The 23,771-nt window shown below is 39.5% G+C and overlaps 1 protein-coding gene across 1 annotated transcript in view; it reads left to right on the forward strand.

The window, feature by feature from the left end:
- The window catches only part of man1a1 (mannosidase, alpha, class 1A, member 1), a 138,225-nt gene that overhangs the window by 44,155 nt on the left and 70,299 nt on the right, over window positions 1-23,771 (forward strand). Inside the window, exons 3-4 of the mRNA XM_041975287.1 lie at window positions 11,736-11,851; window positions 17,062-17,142. Coding sequence (XP_041831221.1) covers window positions 11,736-11,851; window positions 17,062-17,142 — 197 coding nt within the window. The remainder of the gene's footprint in view (window positions 1-11,735; window positions 11,852-17,061; window positions 17,143-23,771) is intronic.

Here is a 23,771-nt window from a genome sequence, read left to right on the forward strand (position 1 = left end):
ACATTGCAGCTCAATTCCAGTTTTTTTGCCCAATTGTGACTCATATCGGATTTTTCAAAGTCAGTCTGCCACACGTCATGTCGCATTTAACCTGACGTTAATGTAACAGGAGTCAGACACATGGCATAATTCTGCTGTTTCACAATATTTACTGTGTTGTTGTCTTTTTCCTTTTTTTACTGTAAATGAAAACGTCAACAAAACAACACCATCACTTTAAATACATGAATGAATTAAGCAAAGTAATGCAATGAAGGGAGTGACAGGGTATATTTACAATTAGCATGTGTTAATGTTCGGGTCGGGTTGCGTTTTATACCCTAAATCGTCGGGTTGGGTGCAGATTCCTCTGGAAGACTTCTATGGTTTGGGCTAACGGGTTCAGGCAGTTGGAGGTTGGTATAATTGGACACTTGCAGGACTCTGCACAGACAACCTCGGCTGCATTGTCTGTACATGCCTCCGTACAGAAGTAGGAGCCACTGCTCCTCAAAATGCCGTTAACATTTGTGCTCTCCTTTTTCTCAGCCTCCTTCAATCAATTGGGCATAATTTTAACATTCAGAGCTGATAAACGGCGTGAGGCATCCATTACATCCGTAAATACTGCATGACGTGTTATCTTCTGCGCATGCGTTTCACTTCAGGGCCACATACTGTTCACACTTCAATGTGATGAAGGTCGCATTGAAATGATAATGTGAACGACCACGCAACAAAAGTCAGATTTGATCATTAAGACCTGCAGTGTAAACGTAGCTTTAGAGTAGGACGCCGCTGATCTCATGTTCCACAGAAAATAGCAGGAACGAGTCAGGACCCAAATCTACACTCATGTTCTAACTAAATTTTTACACTGGAGTTGTTAGACTGAAATGGGGTGAGCAGCTTCTCCAGTACTGTCTATTAAAAGTCATACCATGCTCAAGTATTGTAGACACGAGGTGTCAACATAGTAAGTAATATTTATCAGTGATGATATAGCTTGAGGTGGCATCTATCTTGTTGGTTTAACTTAGAACTATGCTAGTTTAACATGTGTAACGTGATAAGACAACAGATGACTCACTTGTTAATGCATCAAAAAATTACTGATATTAGACAGACCAACCTAATAAATGACTTCCAGATTGAACTTATTCTCCATTTTACTCTCCTTGCCAGCTTGTGTAACACATCCGGATTGCACTTTGACAGCATCTTCAAACTTCGGTTATTCTTCTGGACACTTGGATCGGTTTGTCGCTACAGGCAACGTGAAGAAGTAAACGGCCTGGATCTCCTCCTGAGACACAGGAGATTGGATGCCGAGTTCTGCCTGCAGTGTTTTAAAAGGCCATTGGATGAATGGCAGGCTTTATGCTGCCAGGTTTTCCTGATGGCTGCGTTCTTGATGTTGTTTTTTCCTCGCTGTCTCCTGTGGCCTTTCCTCCATGCCAGTGTCAGACCTCTCAATGGCTTTTTTTAAGCCTCTTGTCGCCTTAAGTGATGCTGCATCTTCTTCTATCACTTTATCGTGACAAAGGGAAGATCCAGATGGAATAAAAACAGCCTGATCTTTTGGCTTTGGGTCTTACCTTTGAGTTTATGTAGCACACCTTTGTTAATCATGTCTTGATTAGTGCAAAAAGAGCAGCATATATGCATACTTTTTGGATATTTCCTAGAACAAAACGTGTTATTTGATTAGAGAACTCACTGCAAAAGAGATGGTCTTTGGCTGTGCTAGGCTTACTGCCAGAAACTGATTTGGGTTGTTGGTTTAAATCCAGCACAGATGCCTGGTTAACTGTGCTCTAACATGCTGTTATTTCATTCTACTGGCTATTCCACTTGCTTTTAAATAATTTTTCTTTTGTCTTTGAACACAGTGTTAAAAATTACCTTTTTGAGGAGGAGTTTGAGACGTAATCAGGAATATTTTAGAAACATAGAGTTATCAAAGTAAACTGGGGTGACATGACATAGTTGATTTGGCACATGTGTTAGCGTCTTACAGAGTAGTGAATGAGATGTGTGAACATGTTGGCTGTGTGTGCTGCACCCAACACACTGCATGTTGGCCACAATCCTATAATAGTGTCATCCTGCATTTGATTTGCTTCCTGCATACTGACAGTCTCAGAGCTCTGCGCCGTCACTTGCAAGACTAAAAATATTATCATCCACCAGTCAAGAGGACCGATGTTTCTGGTGTCTATCATTCAGACAGGTCATTTAGTTGGTTATATAATTTGACATTGAGTCCTGGGCTGCAGCCTGAGCTCCCACACAGCAACCGAATGTTTCTGTGAATCAGATATTTATTCTCTGTAATTGAAATGGATGGAGTAATTCTGCTGTGGCCTTCCCTCAGGTTGATGTGTGTATGCCCGAGGAGGAGGGAGTCAGTTTTGGTTGTGTCTGAATAGATGTGGATCATTCTCTGCTCTGAGGTGGTGGGGGCACAGATAAGGGTTGAGAGAGGGGGGATCATTTCTTGCATCCCAGGTTTTTGCTGAAAAGCCTCGATTCTACTGCCATATTATTAATCAAGTGCTCTTGTCTGAGCTTTGAACCACACCCCTAGGGTCTGCAGCACCACTCTGCAGCACCTCCCATCCTCCTATTTGGAAAAAGAAAACACAACCAAAGGGATTCCTATGTAGAGACACACTTTTTATCTGCTACCTGCATTGAAGAAATAACCAGAGAAAAGTTACAACTGCATTTTTCATATTGAATTCTGTATCAGCATCATGTTTTTAGCACACACAAGCAAAGCGTCGCAGTGCCTTTCACTGTAACCTTGACATAAACTGTTGACGCTTGGATATCTGGCAGCCAAAGCCAAGAGGTTAACACACTTTGGGAAATGTGTGTATGTCCATGATCATGCTTTCTGCCTACAATAACACGATTAGCCGGAGGCTTAGCCAATGCTTTTCCTCGCCTCCCCTCTGTGACCTCAGAGAAAAATACTAAGTGTGGACTTGGTGTTGAGATGGTTGTTGGGACTAAATGGGATCACCAGCGTGGCTGAGGGTGTTGAGATCTGGATCAAATCATGGGATTAGGGATTGGACCTGTAGTTTGCATTGCATAACACTGGGCTTGTTTTGTATTTCTTTAAAAAGAATAGAAGGGAGCTGAAGATATTTTTTTCTTTTTTTTATCAGTAACTTTGGCTGCTGTCAGTCTTTTAAAGGCTGAGGCTGCTATTTTAGGGGGAACTGCTGAGTCATTGTGTCTTTCTAATATTCATTTAACTTCCCTTGTGAAGCTGGCAGGAGGTCATGTTTGCTGCCTTTCCCTTTCGCTTGACGTCTGCTTTTTTCTTTTTTATGTATGACAGGGTAATTGAGAAAGTTGCAGAAATCCAATAACTCACTCAAGGTCGACTCCCTTTGTGTTCATTTGTTGGTGGGAATATGCTGTAACTGGTTATTTTTCAGGCTAAATTAAAAAGCCTAAATAATTGCAGAGTGTCTTAATCATTTGGCTTTCTTTTTTCTCAGAGAAGGGACCCACAGTTAACCCTTCAGTGCAGTATGTATCCTATTTGATACATAGTTTCTGAGACCTTTTGCATCACTTTACAGTGAAAACTTTGCTCAAAACCCTGTTGAACGTAATCTGATGCTTGTCTTCTGCCCCCTGTCACATGGTAACAAATGGTAAATATACAAAAACAGTTTTTGGTCATTTTTTAATAACATTTTGATAAAGGCCCCAAAAAGACTTTAGATTGGGAAAAAAAAGAAACAAATAATAAAAATAGTCTCACTTTTTCTTGGGTCAGGCATTAACGGGTTAAGGCTCTTGTCTAAAATTAAACAGGGGATGATGCAGCTTCTTCTGTGGTTAGACGTCAACCAAACAGCTATTTGCTGCAAATGCTTTCAAGCTAAATTTGTCGACAACACAAGCAATTTGCTGCACCACCTTAGCTGCAAATATGCTTTAGAGCAGAGGTTCCCAACCTGGGGTCTGAGATCCCCCCAAGGGGCCCCCCCAAAGCGCACAGTGGGTCCCCAAAGCTTTGAACATTCAGAACCACTGTGATTAATGTCCGCTCATTGTCCTTACGAGGAAAACAGTAAGGTTATATGTTAACCAAATACGTTAACTTTTATGAAAGGACAGGACTCAGCCAGAATACATTATTTGTTGTGAAAATCTGACTTTTGAAAGCATGAAACCAAGTATGGTTTCACATGTATGAAATCAAGCACTTCCCCACAAAGGAAGTGGGGATTAAATTTAACAGAAGGTTGTTGTTATACTGCAACATAATAACGACTGACAATGACATATCCGATACTGGTATCGGTATCATTGCATCCCTACACACTAGCAACTGGATATCAACAAACTGGCTATTTTGAATGCATACCATGGCTGAGTCACCCAAGAGGACATTATCGGAGGACACACTGACTTACCAGCTGGAGAGAGCTGAGTAGAGAGACAGGATGCTAAATTAGCCATCAATAGGGAGCACCAAAGTGCAAACATCTGCCAGAGTTCAATAGTGCTGCTTTAGTCTTGAACTGTTACACCTCCTCTAACCCTTTATGTCTGAAGCACTTGATTTTAGCTCCTCCTTCTTTAATGTTTGGTTGATTCACGTCTGTTTCTTTGTTTGGGGTGCGTCAAACAATTTCGTAATGTCATTAAATCCAGGGAAGAAAGTCTGTACATCACCATGCCAAGTCAGGCGTTTAGGAGAACTCTGTGGAGAAAAAACCAACAAGACTCTTGGACATGGATTCTGTAACATTGCAGTCCTTTTTTGAAATTGCATAAAGCTACATGTCACACCGAGGAAAGGGTAAAAAGCCCCAAAGACATAATATGACCTCTTTACAAAAATCTGAGTATTATTCCACCATGAAATCAGAACTCATCTCTGGTCTTTTACGGGGAATTAGAAAAGACAGAGGAGTCCGTAAATAGAAGAAACTGAACACAAAGAGGATCAATGGTAGGATAATTCATCTACTAGTAACCCACAACAAGAACACAGTGTTTTTACAGGTTTGTAGAGAAGTGCTGCCTGACATAAGCCTGTAAAAAGCTTCAGGATTTAGGACGCCACAGACTGAGATGCCTTTTGAAACCTGTACAGTTGTTGGGCGTACTTTACTGTGGGAACGGATGTTTGTTCACACCGCTGCTGTGACATAATTCACAGCTCCGTACTCGCTGGGGCTGGATTGTGCACAACAAAGAGCTGGAAATAAAAGTGAGAGGAAGATGTGAAAGCCTCAAAGAGTTCAGAGCGACCCAGAGCTGGAGGGCTCATCCGAGTGTGGAGGTCACGCTTCATGTTCATTGTAAGCATGATGTCATCCGCATGACATTTCCTTTTTTTCTTCTTGTTTTGAGAGCAAAAAAACCTCCTGATTCATATCAAATATTAAATTAACATTAACTAAACTTGAGATAACAATTTTAATGGATATGGAGACTGAATAAAACTAAAAGTTGTTATACTGCGTGGTAATAACGATTGACAGTGACATTTTTCTTGGGAAAAATACAGAGAATTTAACTGATGAAATTTAAGTAAAACCAATGGGAAAACAATACCAAGAAGAAAAGATGTATTGCTGTGTTATTAGAGGACAATTGAATGTTGGAAGTAAAACAAGAAGAAGGATACTGCTAGTTAATGACTTTTGGACCCTCTCTCTCACTTTTACCCCTCTGCCCCCTACCCTGCTCTACAATCTATTCTTATTATCCATCTCTGAGCAGAAATGTAATAATTCTTGTCTGCTGGGAACCCAAGCTCTTCCATTTTTCATCTTTCTATCCATTTCATCCTCATTCTTTTTCTGCATTATTGCTAGTTTTCTTTAACGTTTGACAGCATCAGGGAGGATGAGCAGCAGGTTTGTCTTAACTCTTACAGGACAGCAATGTATTGGAACATCCTTCAGGGACAGATTCGGGAGCTTGAAATGATGATTTATAGTGCATGGTGTTGGAGGAGAAGTCAGCTTCAGCTTGCAGGTCTTGGGTTACAGAAACATATATTAAAAAAATAAATAAATTACTGCTCTCGTGGGAGCTGCTATGAGAATCTAACAAAACAATTACTGGTTATCCTCTTACACAGAAATATTCTTAATCTATTATAGGTCTTCTTTTCCTTCTGTCTCGTAATAAATGAAAAATTATAATGAAGACCCCCAGAAGTGTTAGAGAGGAGCAAAAATCAGCCTCAGCGAGTCCCGTCATTCACCTTCAGACGATTTATTTGACATTGAAGCAACAGAAAGAGAAAACCAGGCATACAGTGATGGAGCAGGTGCAAGCCAGGTGTTTTAATTTTGCAGAACCCGCATGTCATGCTGTATTGTTCAATTTCATGCACAGATATATGTGTAAGTCAGGGTCCTTTAACTTTGGTCCTTGAGGGCCACTGTCCTTCAGCTTCCAGATGCTTCTCTGCTTAATAAAATAAAATGGATCCTACAGCTTTTTGTCAGGTTCTCCACAATGACCCATTCATCTGTGTCAGGTGTGTTCAAGGAGGGAAACATTGAGATTGAGTTGAAGAGCCCTGATGTAGGTTAAAATATATCTTAACCTCATGATCAGGAGGCATAATTTTTCTGCCTCCTGATAAGTAAATCAAAGTATATCTTCACAACTACAAGATCCGTATGTATAATAGTCTTAAACGAAAGCTGGGCCTTGTGAGATTACTACAGAAGTGTCAGAATCAAGATATGTATCACAGTGTTGGAGTAAATTCACGGAACACAGAGGGAAATTTAAATGATTATTCTTCTAAAAAAGCACATATTACTTTCTGTGAAAGCAGAGGATAGTAAACCGATTTATTTAGTGAGCAGTAATGTAATGTCTGATCAGGATCTGTGGAAAAAATTGAGGCCAAAAAAGTGAACCTGAATAGTTTTAGTGATGTTTAATAAAGGTGTTGCACAGGTCCAAATCACAAACCCATCAGCCAGTTTTGACTACCGACACCTAAATCATTTATCAGTCAGAAGAACTGATCGCCGCTAAACTCAAAATAAATGTTGGCTCCAGGAATGTGGATAATAAATGACAGTGTACCATTGATCCGGAGTATTTTGTTTACTTTTTTCTCTGGTTTGAATGACCTGTTTTATTAACCTTTGTATTATTTTTACCATTATTGTCTGCTATGGACACCAATGTGCCCCCACTAAAGTAATAAACTAAAGTATCCTCCTTGTCTTTCAAAGGGGAGGGGAATTGGTTTATTGGTTGAAGCATGTGTGAGTCCACAGACAGGTGGTGCTCTGCCTGCCTAGCTTGTTGAGACTGGCCTTTTTGTTATTGATCATGAACCGAAACAAATGTGAAACTAATTATTTGGCAGCAGATTGTTTCATATCTGCTGCATGCTTTATTTTTTATGTCTTTCCTTCTGGTTAGACTGTCGGCTTCTGAGGTCGGTTTCAGTGTATCTACGAGAGAAACCGGCAAGGTCTTTCGCATCTTAACATAACTGCTCGTTGCTGTGAGTCTTAACACTGCTGCTTGGGAATTTCTGCAAAAATAAAAATAAATTCTTAAAAAAGACTCCCATGGTGACAAGCAGACTGCCTGCTCATCCAGGACTGCTCCTGTTGTACAGCAGCATCAGAGACGTTGCCCTCTGCTGAGCCATCTGCTGCCTCACTATGCTCAGGTCTGGAACAAAATACTCAGCATCACCTCCAAGATCAACAGACTTTTCCAACCTCACAGACCTCAGCTGAGTCCTGTCGGGGTATCTAAAAAAGCCCTCCCATCTGGAGAACAACACAAAGTGCCGGATCTGGGAAAAAGCTGATTTTAGCAGATTGTTGCTTCCTTCTGCCACCGTGGTCCCTGACAAGATGTCTGACATCATCCACAGATAAAAAAATACCCTTTCCATGCATCACCGGTCATTCTGCCCCTTATTTATCATATAGTGTGTGAAAAATGAAAAATTAGTAATGGCTAAGAAAATATCATGCTTTGCCTGTCAAGCACCCAAGTTCCTACAAACATTTTAAAACGGAGTTTCTTCCACAAATAACTAGTCTAAATGGAAAATGTTTGACATTTATTTCCTAATTTCTGACTGAAACCATTAACACTTAACACCAACATTTATTCAAAATTATATAAGAATAAAATATAAATGTAAAAGAATAAGGAAAATAAGAAAAAGGATAGAATACAAAAAATAATATTTATTTATAATATGTATGTGTACATAAATATATATATATAGAAACAAGCAGGGACAATAAAAATGATTACAAGAATTTATGTCAATAAATAAATAAAATTAATTAATTAGATAAAAAGAAATTAAAATTGCCAGAAGCCGTTTTTGCCATATTTCAGATGATAGGCTTAAAGGTCAGAAACTAACTTCACTAACTGCTGGGTAAAAATGGTCACATTCCTCCACACAAAGAAGTCAAGTTTGCCTTTTTAATTTCATTTCCTCATGCAGATGAATGAAGCAACACTTTCGATTTGACTGACAGCTTCCTTTTCTACAGAGAAGCAAAGCAGCTTTGGCAAAAACTAAAATTTCCTCACAGATTTTAGTTAAAACACAGCCTGTCCAGATGACAACATTCCAGTATTTGCCCAGATATTCAGATTTATTTCCCCCTTTTAAAAGATCAAATGGCATCGACTTGGTAACCTTTACTTTCCTCATACAGTTTGTTTTTACCCTCATTCGACACATTAGTATTCGTGTCACTCCAACCATCTGGATCTCTCACACGGCACGTATACACAGATACAGCAAGATCAGCGAGGGGGAAGGAAGTGCGTTGACAGGACAATGGACAGAAGGAAAGTGTCTTGTCGTCTCTTTGTCGCTCTTCAGGCTTCAGTGAACTGAAAATGTGAGATGGATGAAAAGCAGGAAGAACGTGTAACTACACAATCACTGGATCTGAAGCAGATTCTGGTTGCACGTCTCCATTTAGAAGACCAGGTGATGAGGATTTCTGTTATTTGACACTAAATAAACAAAAACTACTTATTCGTTAACTCTGCAATGCGTAGGTTCTGTCTCATTTATCATTTGGCATCATTTGGATCCATGACAGAAAAACACATCAGTACCATTACTATCAAACACTCTCCAAACACAAAACATAAAACTTAGAGAGTTACATTAAATATGCAAATGTATGTTTATCCTTCAAGATAACCAGTGATACCTTAATGATATGCTAATTATGGCACCTCCACTACTTAAAAAGTTTATTAAATTAATGTCTGAACAGATGAGTAGAATAACAAGGTCAGGATCCAGGATGTAAAGTTCCATTCCCAGAAGAAAAAAGATTATCATTCTCATTAAAAACAATAACAGATTGAAATAAACTCCCAACAGAACTAAAGTATCAGAACTTCAAAATGTTTTGCACAGAAAAGAAAATCAGTTAAAAATGACATTGGCATTAATTTTATCTTTTGTTGTGTTACCAGGAAAAATAGTTTTAAATGTCACAGTCTAATACCATATTTTACAAGACATTAAGAGAAGTATGATGGGTGACGCCTCCATTTCTTATTGCTGTTATCTCTGTATTTTTATTGCATTTTCTCTGCTGTTTTACTGTAACATGTCTACATGTGCTCTGTGTTGTTTTCTAGACTGTGTGTAGCGTATTTCTCTGTCTCAGGAAGTGCAGATGTGAATTAGCTCAGAGAGCTACCATCTGGTACAAAACACCTTTTCCTCTGTGATTAATAACATGGTTCCTGTTCAATAATAAGTATTTGACAATTTTTTGAATACACCCACATTCCTGGCCGGTGTTGTTGGCTAACATCAGGGTGCTAGCATTGTCAAGCCTGTATGCTGTAACTTTTCAATTTAATCCCTACTGTTCAGACTCTGGAAAGCACATTTGTGAGGTTTTCTGTAGTTTGCAGCTTTTGTCTGCAAAAACCTCCATTTATGTAATGAGGTGATGGTTAAATCCTAGAGGTGTGCCATCTTAGGTACCTCACAATTCAATTAGTGTTTTTTTTTTTTTCTCACTTCATCCGGGCGTCATGCACATCTCTTATGTTTATGATCAAAAATGATCAAAAACAAGTGTTACAGTCTCAAGTAAAAAAAAATAGGAAAAACAAATTGAACAGTTACGAATCATAATTGAATCGAAATAATTGCGTTGTGATGAATAGATTAAATGCTGAATCAGCCCACCCCTATCACATACGAGTGAGAAACAGCTTTCCAACTCTCACTCACTGGGCGTGCAGCTCATCTTCAGTGTCATTGGACAGTTTTTGTAAACTCAGACTCAACAAATCCCATTAAACTTCGATAACAGTGCTCAAGTTTTAACGTCCACATCTTGCCAAAGATATGCACCATAAATTATTAATATTTGTGTGTCCCAGTGAGTTTAGATGTACAGATAACTTTTGTCTTCTGCAGCTCGGTTGTGATGAACTAGAAAACTTGCTTGGTCAGTACAGTAACCACTCTGTTCTCCTCATGTGTGAGTCGATCTGGATCAAAGTTTCTGTTGAACCAGTATATAATAAAAACAATAAAGTTGTGTGTTTTGTCTGCGTTGCTGCTGCTCTGATGATTCCTATCAAGGTGAACCAGTACCATCTCCTGCTCAGCTTCTAGTCCTGCAGGTTCACTTATTTTTATTTTTTTTTTTCAGCCTTTACGTCATTTTGAATCATTTTCCTCAGTAAATACCTGACTAAATGTAATACATCGAAATATCTTACAATGTTGGAGTTTAAAAGAGTTCAGAAGCTGCCAGAAACCAGTTAAAACAAGTGTGTTTATATGAAACAGAACTGAAACCTCACAGTGGTGATTTTCAAGAAATAAATATTTCCACTTCAGAGTGGAGTGTTTCTGGTTATGATGGTCAATAGTTGCTCTGTGCCCGTAGCTGATGATTCAGCGTTGTATCTTACGGAAAGCCTTCGGCTCCTTTTGAATCGCTCCAACACTGAGAGGGATAAAACCAACAAACCAGCAGCGTCCTGGCTTTCATCTCCACTTTGTAACCACGTCATTTTCCAGCTTCTCCCTGATGACTTGGGTTGTTTTTCTGTCCTTGTTATTTCAGAGTTTTTCTAACTTGGCTCTGCCTTCCTGCACCGATGAATGAATGTTTTTCTCTCTGCTTTCTCTCTGTTACTTATTCGCCCCCCATCCCTTTGCCTTGCTCACCTGTAAGTGTTCAGATCGCTCCTACATATGAAAATCTGTGTTTATAATGAGCATAAGAGAACTAAGAGCTTTGCTGAGGGTCTCTGCTCTGCATGCTAATGATTTATTGAGCTCCTTTACAGAGAGGTAGACTACTGTGTTGGATTTGTTCTGAGGTTTGGGTAATGACTGTGCTGAAATTATGGTCTGTGTGTCTCTGTGTGTCTTACCTCCTGCTATGAGGCTAATCACTATAGATGAGCAGAACTCCAGACGTTTCTTCAGTGCCCATAATCACTACCTCTCACCATCTGTCTGCTAAATCATTTACTCAGCTTCCAACATAACTTTTCAACTTCTACTGTTTTTATTTCCTTTTTCTGTTCTTTGTTTTGTGTCTGAGGCCAACAGCTGGTGTCTTTTATACTTTGTAATGTCAAAAACAAGCTTTCAGCATTCAAAGAACTTTTTTTTTCATTTGTTGTGTTTTATCCATCATCTCTCAGGGGATTTGGGGAATCTGTGTTTAATCTTTTCTTCTGTGTTTTTTTTCCAGGGAGCATAAAAGGAGCGACGATAGTGGATGCTCTGGACACCCTCTATATTATGGAAATGTTCGAAGAGTTTGATGCTGCTACTGACTGGGTAGAGAAGAACCTTGACTTCAATGTGGTAAGGATCTGTGTTTGAAATGAATGAAAAAGACTTGATTCGTCTCAGAGGGAAATTTAATTTGGGGAAAAAAGTTCCTTTTTAGACTGAAGTGCAAAGATTGAACAGAAGGTTCTGCAACAAGCCATTTGGCTTCTTTTGTTGAACTAAAAGAGGGGGAAAGTCCCAGAAAACAACATTGTGAAAAGTTTTATTTTTTTGCGACATAAACAGAAAATCTTATTCCTTCATTTTTTTAAGGTTGCTTTTCAGACAGAATTGTAGTTATCCTCAAACAACTTGGTGGAAAAATACCTCAGCTACAAACCCTCAGCAGCTGCTTGGTCAGGTCCACCTTCCTAGCTCTTGGTTGGACCCCCTTTTTCCTTCAGAACTGTCTTAATTCTTGGTATCACAGATTGAACAAGGTGTTGGAAACATTCCTCTTTTGCTATATATTGACATGATAGCATCACACAGTTGCTGCACATCCATGATCTGGTGACTGTGGAGGCCATCGGAGTCCAGTGAACTCATTATGGTCAATAAACCAGATGAAGACTGTGCTTTGTGACATGGGAATTATCCTGCCTGAGCTGTTGATCCAAGGTAGGATGGATTCGTGCTTTCATGATGTTTCCACCTAATTCTGAGCCTTCCATCTGAATGTGGAGCTGAATTGGAGACTAATCAGACCAGGCAACATTTCTCCATCTTCTATTGTCCAGTGTTGGTGAGTGTGTGTGAATTGTAGCCTCAGTTTCCTGTTCTTAGCTGACAGGAGGCACCCGGTGTGTCTTCTGCTGCTATAGCTCATCTACTTCAAGGTTGGACGTGTTGTGTGTTCAGAGATTCTGTTCTGCATATCTTGGTAGGAACCAGTGCTTATTTGACTTCCTGTTGCCTTTCTACCATCTCAAACCAGTCTGCCCATTCTCCTCTGACCTCTGACAACAAGACTTTTGGTTCAAACAGCTGCTGCTGAGTGGATATTTTCTCTTCTTCAGACCATTCTCTGTAAACCCTGGAGATTGTTGTGTGTGAAAATCCCAGTAGATCAGCAGTTTCTGAAATACTCAGACCAACAACCATGCCATGTTCAAAGTCTCTTAAATCCTCTTTTTTTCCTCATTTTGGTGCTCAGTTTCAACTTTAGCATGTCTACGGAGCAGCTGAGTAGCTATATGTTTTAACAAGTAACTGAAGCGATGCTATAAATATTGTATGTTTTTTTCCAGTAAATTAAATTTAGCTTCAATTAAACATAATTAACCCATAATATTTTCTGATATCCGGTCATAATATATAAAAAAAAACATAACAAGCAGTTAATACTTTATGCATGAATATGTCGTTGATGACGCAAGATAAAACTTGTGTATTTCTCTTGTGCATTGTAGATGTCAGAAACAATGATCCAGGCTTTGAAGAGTTCTCCTATTAATAGATCAAGAGTCACTTGGGAGTTTTTCCAACCAAACTGTTCCAGTGTTGGTTCAGTGCCTAACTTACTGGCTCATGTCCTGAAACAGAGGCACAGACTCTTTGATGAATCCAGAACAAATAAACCAGGTCAAGGAGACAAACAAGACGAGATGAAATTGTTGAACCTCATCTTTAAACATTTAGAGCATCTAGTCTGCTTAATTCAAGCCAGAACTATAAAAAACTATAATAAACAAAAGTACTTTCTTTTTACTAGGTTAACCTACTCATGATTTACTTGGAAAATCTGTTTTTGGTCCACATTTACAAAAGTAAACTCATGTTGCAAAGAGTTGCATGGTGTTTAACAGTTAATCAGTGAACTGACTGATCAGATATAAATTGAATTCTTCTGAGAAGCTCTTTGAAGAAGATGTTTTACACTCGTTACAGTCGACGGGAAGAACGCTGCTTTAGTTAGAAGCAGCGCTGCATGTTTTTGATGCTGGTTTCTGCTGTTTGTGATGAGCTCAGCGACATGTGCACATGGGGATCTGTCTGTGTGCAGCATGCACATGTCGCCTCTCTTCTTTGATGTTTGCCGTTAGTGTAGATTCAGCCTCATTGCGATTAAGAACTCCTCATTAAGGACAGGCAGGAGAACAGTTTGTCTTTTTTTTGTGTAGTCACTGCAAACGGGATGTCTGTGGTTATTAGTTTAAGTATCTGAAAACCAAAACATACATCAGCTAAATACATCAAGCACTGCCTTAGAGAGAAATGCTTTGGGTCAGTTTTTATCTTGTGTCTTCATATCTGAAGCTGCAGCTTTCAGCTTTTCTGATCTCCTGGAGTGTCTCCACACCTGGAATTCCTGCTTTGTCCACAATCCTCCCAGATTTCCAGGATTTTCCTCTTTTCTGACCAAAGCTGCTCATTAGTTGCAGCAGTAAAAAGTTTAGTTGCAAAGCTTATTTTACAGTTTGTAGCACTGCTTTACAATAAGTGTTTTTCATGGGACAGCTGAGGTAGACTGCAACTATTAAACCACCATCAGATGGATTGAAAATGTTTTCTTAATAGTCATTTTTGACACATCATGTCTTCCACTAGAGCATGACTAATATAGATCAGCAGCAAGCTTTTAGCAAAGCCTTTGCTCATCCTGCTTTTAAGTCAAAGAAATAATCAATTAAACGAGGGAGACTGCTTGTTTTAGAGTTGGTGATGACACAGACCAGTGGAGTTTGTCCCTGGACTGCACATTGGTTAACCTGAAATCCAGATAAACCTCATGCAACATGTCAACATCAATATGGCTGTCCTTAAAAGTCCACCTCTGATAAAAATCATGATTTTAACTACAATCTTATATAAAGTCAGATAGCTCAGATGTTGCGCATTTTAATGTTTTTGACAGTTGCAATAGAAACTTGCACACCGACTGCAAATATGGATGCACTGATTCTGTAACAGCCTGGAGGAGGTAACAGCCAGACAGGGAGACCTGACAGGCTGAGAGCAAGTTGTGCTTCTGACGGGTTTTCAAACAAAAACATGGTGAAGAGACTGTTTTTAGGTGCTGTTTTTAGTGGAACCTGCATTATCTAGTGCTTGTTAATCCTGTCAATTTCATTTGAATATTAGAAACGTCATGAGAGTCATGCAGAGACATCTGGATCAACTCAACAGTGTCACCCTCCCTCTGCAGGAGCTACACAAATCACTGCCATTTTATTTTCTCTGACCCAGCAGAGCAACTCTTTAAAATTACTAAAAGGAAAGGAGCATCAGAGTAATCACACTCCTGAGACCCCCCCTCCAAAAAAAAATGCTCTGAAAAAGACTGAAAGCTGCACACAGTAAAAAATGTGATGAGAGAAGCCTAGATGAAGGTTGTGCTTCTTGTCATCACATAGTGCCATCCCCCAACTATCCATTCTTACTTTCATAGAACAGATCATCAGATGCACTTTAATCTGAAGAGTTTTAGGTGAGACATTATCTCATTGGCTCATCTTGCTGCAGTCTTTAATTAGAAAAGGCCGTGCTTAGTCAGTTTCCTGCACGCTCTGTAATGGCCTAAATGTTGCACCATCAGGAGACTCAACTCCTCGCCTGCCAGCTTTTTCAAGAGTGAGATAACGTCACGTAACTGCTGACTCACAGGGTCGTTGTCCAACACTAAAACAGAGATAGCTGCTAAAAGCCATCACACACATGATGCTCCAGTCTCTGCTCTAATGGTTTGCTTTACAATGTGTTATTCTGAACTGGTAGCATTTAAATGAAATATTTATTTATCCCAGTTTTAGCGTGAAGATCACTTTAATAGATGTGGAGTTGGAAATATATATTAAGTGTTGCAGAGGAAATAATTTGGTTTTAATCAGGATGAATTAACATCACAATTGACCTTCTTATCAGTCATCCAGACTTTGAGAAGATTGACAGGACACATTTTGTCTGGGACATAATTTGTTTCTCCACACAACAGTCTATTGTCCTATCTCAGCTTGACAGCAGTGACTTATGAGAGCTGTCACTCACACACAAAAACTTCATCAGAGTCTGGAATCTCTTCATAAAGATTTGATGGGTGAGAAAGGAATAATGCTTCTTTGTTCTGCTACTAAGACAAATGGCTTGACAAAGTCAGGATTTTATTATTTGTGCAATTATTTCTGTCTAGAAATAGAGGGATTGGATTAGATAAGGTTTATCTTTGTCATGCAGGGTGATGAGATTGGGCCTTAGTCAAATACAATCCTTCTGGTTGTATTTACCTGCAGGGTTGGTACTATATAGGAGCATTATTTGAAACAAAGAGGAGCATGTTGATGCTTCAAGGATTAACATATAGCTTGTGGTAATAAAGAGGTTGGTCACATCATTTTTCATGTTTAAATATTAATGAACTTGCAAACATACGCTTACAGGGCTGCACAATAACAGAAAATGGATCACTGTTGTAATATTAGCATGAGAATTATTATAAAGACAATTTAATTTAAATGGGACAAACACAGATAGACTGGTTTAGCTAACCAGCATGCACAGCTGCAGAAGTTAATGCATCTGAGATTAGTTCTATATATTAATGCATTTGTTTACTATCATTACACTGCATATCTCATGTTTTTCTCATATTCTTTGCATGTAAACATGATATAGGCTAGATTCTAGTCTCTACTAGTGCTATGAATTAGATCTAAAGCTTTATTAAGACTTTGACATGGTGCTGTATGGCATTAGAAGGAAAGAAACATGTACAGGAGAAGCCATCCATCCAGCAGTTAAAGAGTTTACTGCTGATCCACATAAGTGGCTCATTAGCTGTAAAGTTGGTGGATCTCGGAAGGCGTCATGTTGGGTTAACAAGGTTTCATGGCAGACAGCCTGAAAGCTCGAGAGACGTTTCCGTCTGGACATAAATAATGGAACAGTCGGCTCACTGAGCCACTAGTTCGTCTGGAAATTACATCAATTATGAAATTCTTTTGTGGCGTGTTACATGCACACGTAAAACGGGGTAAAATACACCCTGAAATGATGCATCCACGGAAAAACATCAAAGGATGAAAAATTCCTCTGCTCCCTTCCCTTTTTATTCAGAGTGGCGCTGGTCAAGCTGTCTGACATCTGTCTAGACTGAAAAGTCAACTTCAGTCTGATCCTCCCTGAGGCTGAGTAAAAGCCTCAGTGCAGAGTTTTCTACTTTCTAAATTCACTGATGGATAGAGGAGAAATGTGGCTTCAACCTGTTTGTCATCTGATTTTTGTTTTTTCTTTTATCTGTGCTGCAGAATGCAGAAATCTCCGTGTTTGAGGTGAACATCCGGTTTGTCGGAGGCCTGCTGTCTGCCTACTACCTGTCTGGAAAAGAGGTAAGGAGCTTCGGCATTGTTTGAGACTTCGACTGGGGGTTTAGCTGCCCGTGGCTGATTGCCTGAACAGATAATACAGAGCACAGGATGAGGAGTGAATGCTTGTGCTCAGTATATCAAGTGATATTAACTGTATTATTATAAACAGCATTAGATATTCAGGGAAAGCTCTTCCATCCAGGTTGATCAAACCTCTTCCTCAAATGTTGTTTTTTTTTGGAGCTTGATAACAATGGTGGTTATACAGGTGTTAAAATTAATGTTTACAAGAACATTTTTGCTTAAAATATGCTTTAGAAGCCAACTGAAGAAACTTATAAAGCTTTGGGGGATGAAAAATGTTCTGAAAAGTCTGATTACAGACATGTAAATTCTCTATAGTTCATCCAAAGAGGATAAGTATCCACAGGATTGCTTATTCTAGTGTTTTATCTGCTTGGTGTATCAGGCTGTAAACCTGGTATCTTAGCCTCCTGTGCAAGCATCTTCCTTGTCTTAACTGCACAGTTAACCCTCCTAATAAATTAAAAAGACTTCTCTAAAAGACTGTACACCTTTAAGAGTTTAAGACCCGCTACCTGGAAAACCAGTTAAAAAAGAGGCTCTCCAAAGTTCACCTCGGTTTGATGTTACCAAGTGGGTTTTTAGGTTGAGTGACGTTCTCGTTGTCATTGACACTTTTGCTGTAATGTGGTTGTTAATAAACACATGTGGACACTGTGCTCCACCCACACACAGTCTACATCTCCATCCCAGCGCTGAATGAACCAGAAGTGTGAGGCTAAGTGCTTCTCTGTTAGCGGGGAGAGAGAGTGCATGCAGGAGTCAGACACACAAGCAAATCCCATTTCCAAGTTCAGTGAACATTTCAACACGTTAACACACAGAAAGCAGAGAAGAACATCACTTCTTCTTTGTCGAGGGATAGACGAAGGGTTGCGGCATAAAACTTGCTGTAATAACGCCATTAAAACTACATTTGCTGTTTAAAGTGCGCTCGTCTGGGTGAAAGCGGAGCATGTGACTGGAGCAGAAAGAGTTTGCTGTAAGAAACTGCCTGTTTTGTGGTGAGTGTGCAGTTTTTGCTTCAAGATTCAGCAATAAATGCCCCAGCTCCTCTGGCTGCAAGCCGAGTACTGTATCTGCTTTTCCTCTGCAGGGTTAACCCCCAAGCTAGCTGCAGCTTCAGGCCCTGTGTCTCCCGACCACATGCCTTAGAAACAAATAAAATGGATAAAATTCAGAAAAATACTAATAAAGATAAAAAAAAAAGTAAAAGACACAAATTAATAGCATAAAAGACAAAAACAATAAAATCAGCAGCTTAAACTGGGTGGAAGCCAAACTTAAGAGGTGGGGTTATAGGACCGGATATAAAAACAGCCAAACATGAAGCCGTTCTGTTATGTAACGGCACTCTGTTCCCTCTGAGCTTTTGCTGAGTCCTTGGCACATCCAGGAGAAGCCGGTCAGCTGACCTGAGCGACTGGGAAGGGGAATGCAAGTGCAGCAGCCCAGAGAGGTAGCATGGGGGATGAACTCTAAAATGGACAGGCAGCCAGTGCACTGAGGATGAAGCGGGGGTAATGTGCTCTTTTTCCCATGATGCAGCAGCAAGTTGCACCAGTTGGAAAGATGATGGAAGATGGCTGGTTTTGTTGTAGCCAGATGCTTGTGTGAGGGCGGTGTTTAGCTCAACTGGTAGAGCAGCTGCTCCACAGACAGGCTGCAGCTCCTCCACACCAGACCAGGCTTGAATCCCAGGCTGGGGCCCTTTGCTGCAGGTCACCCTCTCTCTCTTTGATTCCCCTTCCTCTCTACCTACTGGACGATACTAGAGTCCACAACAGCTTAAAAAACCTGACAAAACAAAATAAAAAAGATGCTTGCATTAATGATAATGTCACAATTACATCACAACTTTCCATCTTAATTGGCCTGAATTCAGAAATCACTTAAATCCCACTTTTAATAATAAAACATCTCTCCAGTCATTTTATTTCTAAGATAAACGTACATAAACTTAAATTTGTATTGTCACAGAGTAAGATAAAAGATAGTTTGACTTTTTTTTCTTCTTTTGTAAGTAAGAGGCGCCGAATCAAGGAAACTAAAAAAAGAACATTTTTACTGTTTTTGGTTAGAAAATTCCCAAAAGTGAAGGGTTATCTGAAAATAAAATAGATAAAAAATGGGGAAAAACAGAAGGCAGGAACATTTTTTCAGGACTAAAAAACTGCATGTTGAAGCAAATTAACAAAAGCAACGAAGCTGAACGTTGGAGCGGAGCTTCCTACACGCTCTTCTTCGTCTTCATCATGGAACACAGCAGCTTTAAGACCATCTGAGCTGATTATCCTCTTATCAGGTGTGAAACAGGGAAGCCAAACCGTCTCCTTGCGTTTTCTCAGCAGCCTCTCGGCTCCATTTCTTTTTACGAGATTCACTCGTTTCACAGCCCTCTGTATTTCATCAGAGCTTTAAGAGGTCTTCCTCCATCAGCTGTGGGTCAGGGTCGCCTGAAGGAAAGGGGTGGTGGATAAATGGCTGATGGGTGGCCTTGGAGGACCGAGGGCTTTTGATGGAGAAGATGACTGACTGTTGCTGGTGGTGTGAAGCTAAATGAAAGACCTGATGGGGCTAAAAGAAAGCTGGATGGTACTGAGGGGCTTGAACTACATCAATGTCAGCTGGTCTCAGTAACAGATTAATATGAGATGGAAAAGAATGAACCAAGTTTTCACAGAAATATATTAAAACACTGAAGTTTTACTTCAATATTCCTTTTTTCTGAAATTATTACAGGCTCCAGAGTCAATAAAGATATTTTTACAGCTTAACTTGAAAAAGATTTAAATTATTACTATTTAATTTGCTTGTGTTAACAACTAGTCTACTAAATGTTTCAGGTTTGAGTTAAAATCAAACTTAAAAAAGACGACTTATTTAATCTAAAACTAAAGACTTCTGGGGCTTTATGCCACTTCCTTTTCTGAGCTTCTATTTTGAGTTTTGTCCAACTTCCTGATATATTTTACTCCTAAACCCAAAGAGTTCATAGAGCAAATGTATTTGGTTGGAACTGAAATTAGATTAGAGGGGGAGGTCTGGTCAACGTTAGATCCAGTCGGCATGTTCAATAATAAAAGATTAAATATTGACATTTGTTTTCTGGTTTATGACACTGCATGAAACAAACTAATCCAACATAATTGGTGCAGACGACGTCAGCTAAGGTTTGTTTTTTTTTTAAGTGGAGTTGAGTAATTGAGTATTTACCTTTTAAACGAGTTGTGCTAGATTTTCCCCTGGAATGAAATGAAAATTAAATAAAATAAAAAAATACTTTATAAATCCCAGCTGACAGTTGCCAGAAATTTTAAAAATGTGTTTAATTAGGTCTTGAATGAAAGATGATGGCGTGTCAAGCATTTGCAGGTTTAACTCCAAAGTGTTAAACTTTTAGTTTGTGTATAAACACTTAAAACTGCTAAACTTTCTGTTCAGGACGCAGAGTTCCAGAAATAATTCAAGAACACTGTGAATATTTGAAGTGTACTAACCTGAATTTCAGATTCAACAGCCGTGTGTTTACTTTTCAACAGACTCTTAAACTCATATTTAAAACTCTGCTGTTGTCACTTTAGAGCGAAGAAAACTGCTTTCATCTCACATCCAAACTAGTGACATTTCATGCATTGTATTATTAGGAGATCTGCAGCTGGGGAAAACAGCATCTGATCGCATTTTGGCAGCGTACATGCTAAATTTCAGGATGAAGGACGATTTTTCTCTTGCAGATGATGAATGAGAAGTCAGAGAAAAAAGGTATAAAAGAGAGCGACTTGCTGTCTGTCCCTGCTGGTTGTAGTCTGGCTCAGACTCAGAAAAACTGGCCCTTTGATGAAAATTTGATCAGTAAAAGTACAGCTGGTACTGGCTGTGAGCACCCTACTGGCAGGCTTTTAACATCCCTGCCTGCATCCAGGTCACAGCGTGCAACCTCATCCGTTGAAGAAAGGAAGCAGTGAAGGATGGTAGGAAGCAAGCGAAGAATGTATGGAGAGCTGAACTAAATGAAAGGCTTCCAGTTATTCTGCTAATCAAAGCTAAGTGCTTCAAGTAGGGAAGGACAGGCAAGGACGGACTGCAGAGAGAATGAAAGCTAGTAACCCAGAGAGAGACAGAAAAGGTAAACGGAAGAAGGAAGCAGTGCATGAACAAAGATATTGTGTGGGGCAAATGAAGGGAGACACCTGAAACTAGTGTTGATGTCTGGAAGTAATGAATTAATGAGAAGATCCACTGATGGGAAAAGTTTGCAGTTCAAGGAAAAACATCACTGAGAGCTGCAGGCTGTCTTTCGAAATCCACATAAAAAGAAATAAAGTATTTGAATGATATGTATTAATTTAGTTATGTTGTCTAATATTCAAATAATCCCCATTTGTTTCAATTGTTTCTGACAGAAAAGCTCAGATTAAAGCCAAATCCAAATCAGAAGCTTGATCCTCTGGTGTCTAATTGACCTTTAAAGGTAGAGATGTCAAAGAGTAATCACAGTTGAGCACCATTGACATTCAACTAATGCTGCTTCCACACCACAACGGTGTGTGTCAAAGGGTTTAGAAACATGGCTACACCTGCTAAAACAAGACTGTTAAGTCCTTTCTCATTGCCAGTAATGCTGTGTTTAACCTTGTTGCACTGGCAGCTACCATGTATTCAGAGCTGGTCCAGTAACCACTGCTAGCCCCTTAAAGGCTATTTATGCTCTACAGAAAAGACTGATATGGAGCATTTTGTCCATCTTCTGTGTCCTTTATGTGCGTCATTTGCTCTGTTTTTGGGGCCTTTGCAGATCTGTATCCTGATGAAGCAAACAGTTGTACCACCAGAAACTGGTGGGGGCAGTGTTGAGCAGTATAGCTGACATGTGAGCCGCAAAAGCAACAAGGAAGAAGAAACCAGGAAATTACAATGTTTGGACTGAATTTATCTTTTTGTTGCTGTTGGGTAAGAGCCATTATGTGGGACATTACAGCCACAATACAAATGTTTCTGTACACAAAAAGTGAGCTGTGCTCACTCTTGTTGCCTAGAGTGCAGCTCCCTTATTGGAAATTAAAGTGTGCACCCGGGTGTTGTGTTTCTATTGATATCAAGTGGAACCACAGCTGATAAACACTGACTACTGCAGTCTTTGATGGACTGATCCCAGATTAAACACTTTCCAATAGCACTTAAAAACCAAATGTTAGTGTGTGTACTGGGTTTCATGACCAGTGTAGGGGGAAAAAACTCTTTATGCTGGGCTTACACCAAACAATTTTACAATCGCAGACTAAAAACGGAAGTCTTTAGGAAATCTTAGGAGTTTTACTGGAGTCACAGCGCGCTCCAGTCATCTTGATCGGTAGGTTTATGGTGGCAATCTGCGCTGTTTCATGTCAGTCTTTCTCTAGTCTTGGGTCTGCGATAATATCAACGGGTTTGACATTATTGCAAGTCGTGGTGACAAAATACAATCAACAACCAATAGATGAGCTCTGACAAAAACAGAAACAGGAATCCCGACAGTCAGAACACGGGCAAAAAAAAACTAAAACCGGTGGTGAAACGTCGTCGGTGAAACGTCGTCGGTGGACCGTCCAGAAAGAGGAGCGGATGGTTATTAAGAAGTAATCGTCTACTGTGGATCATTTATGTGTTACAGTATAATGATCTAACAAATTAGAGAAGAATAGAAACTCATTCATTCATCCAAATTCTGATGAGCCGGTGTAACACCTGGTGGAGATGCAAAGCCACATTTAGTAATGATGATGTGTAATTCCCTGGAGGGAAACTCTCCCCTTCTTTGCTTTGCTGTGGGCAGATCAGCCCTGTTCCATATCAACTATCCAACATATCACATAAAATGCTGAAAGAACCTAGTTGTAGCCTTGTAAATAGGGATTCACAGTCTTTGTCAGATCTCAGTCTGAGATAGGGCTGGGCAATATGGCCTAAAAATAAAATCTCCGATTTTTTATAACCAAATCCGATTTCCGATTTTAATCGATTTTTTTTCCTTTTCTTTTACAAAACATAAACTTATTAAAAACATTCATTTGTTTATATAGAAAACTAAAGCACATAATGTCATAGCTTTTCCACCATATAAACGACTTCATATCTTACATTGAAATATGCGACACAATGCATCCGTGATCTCTTTCCATCTGGATCCTTATCATACAGGATCCACTGCAGAAATAATTCCCCTGATGAAGGTTGTCTCTTAACTAGGGTTTGTGGGTTAAGTTGATTTCTGCATCTCATAGAGAGCAGCATTTCTCACTGCAGTGATACGCACAGCTAAATCCCAGGCGTGAGTGAAGGGTCACTTCACTGAAAATCTGTCAGACAAACACCGTTCTGGTGTGGAGGGAGGGCTAAGTCTGCTGCTAACTAACTATGGAAAAAAAATCCCGATTTTCAAAAAAATTAATCTCCAGAAATGGAAAATTCGATTTATCGATTTTATCGATTAATCGCCCAGCCCTAGTCTGAGACTAGGATAAGAATTAAAACTTTAAACATTTGTCTTTAGACGTGAGCAGGTGTGAGCGGTAGTTTTCTAGTCT

This window comes from Melanotaenia boesemani, chromosome 22 (genome assembly GCF_017639745.1).
Source record: "Melanotaenia boesemani isolate fMelBoe1 chromosome 22, fMelBoe1.pri, whole genome shotgun sequence".
NCBI lineage: Eukaryota > Metazoa > Chordata > Actinopteri > Atheriniformes > Melanotaeniidae > Melanotaenia > Melanotaenia boesemani.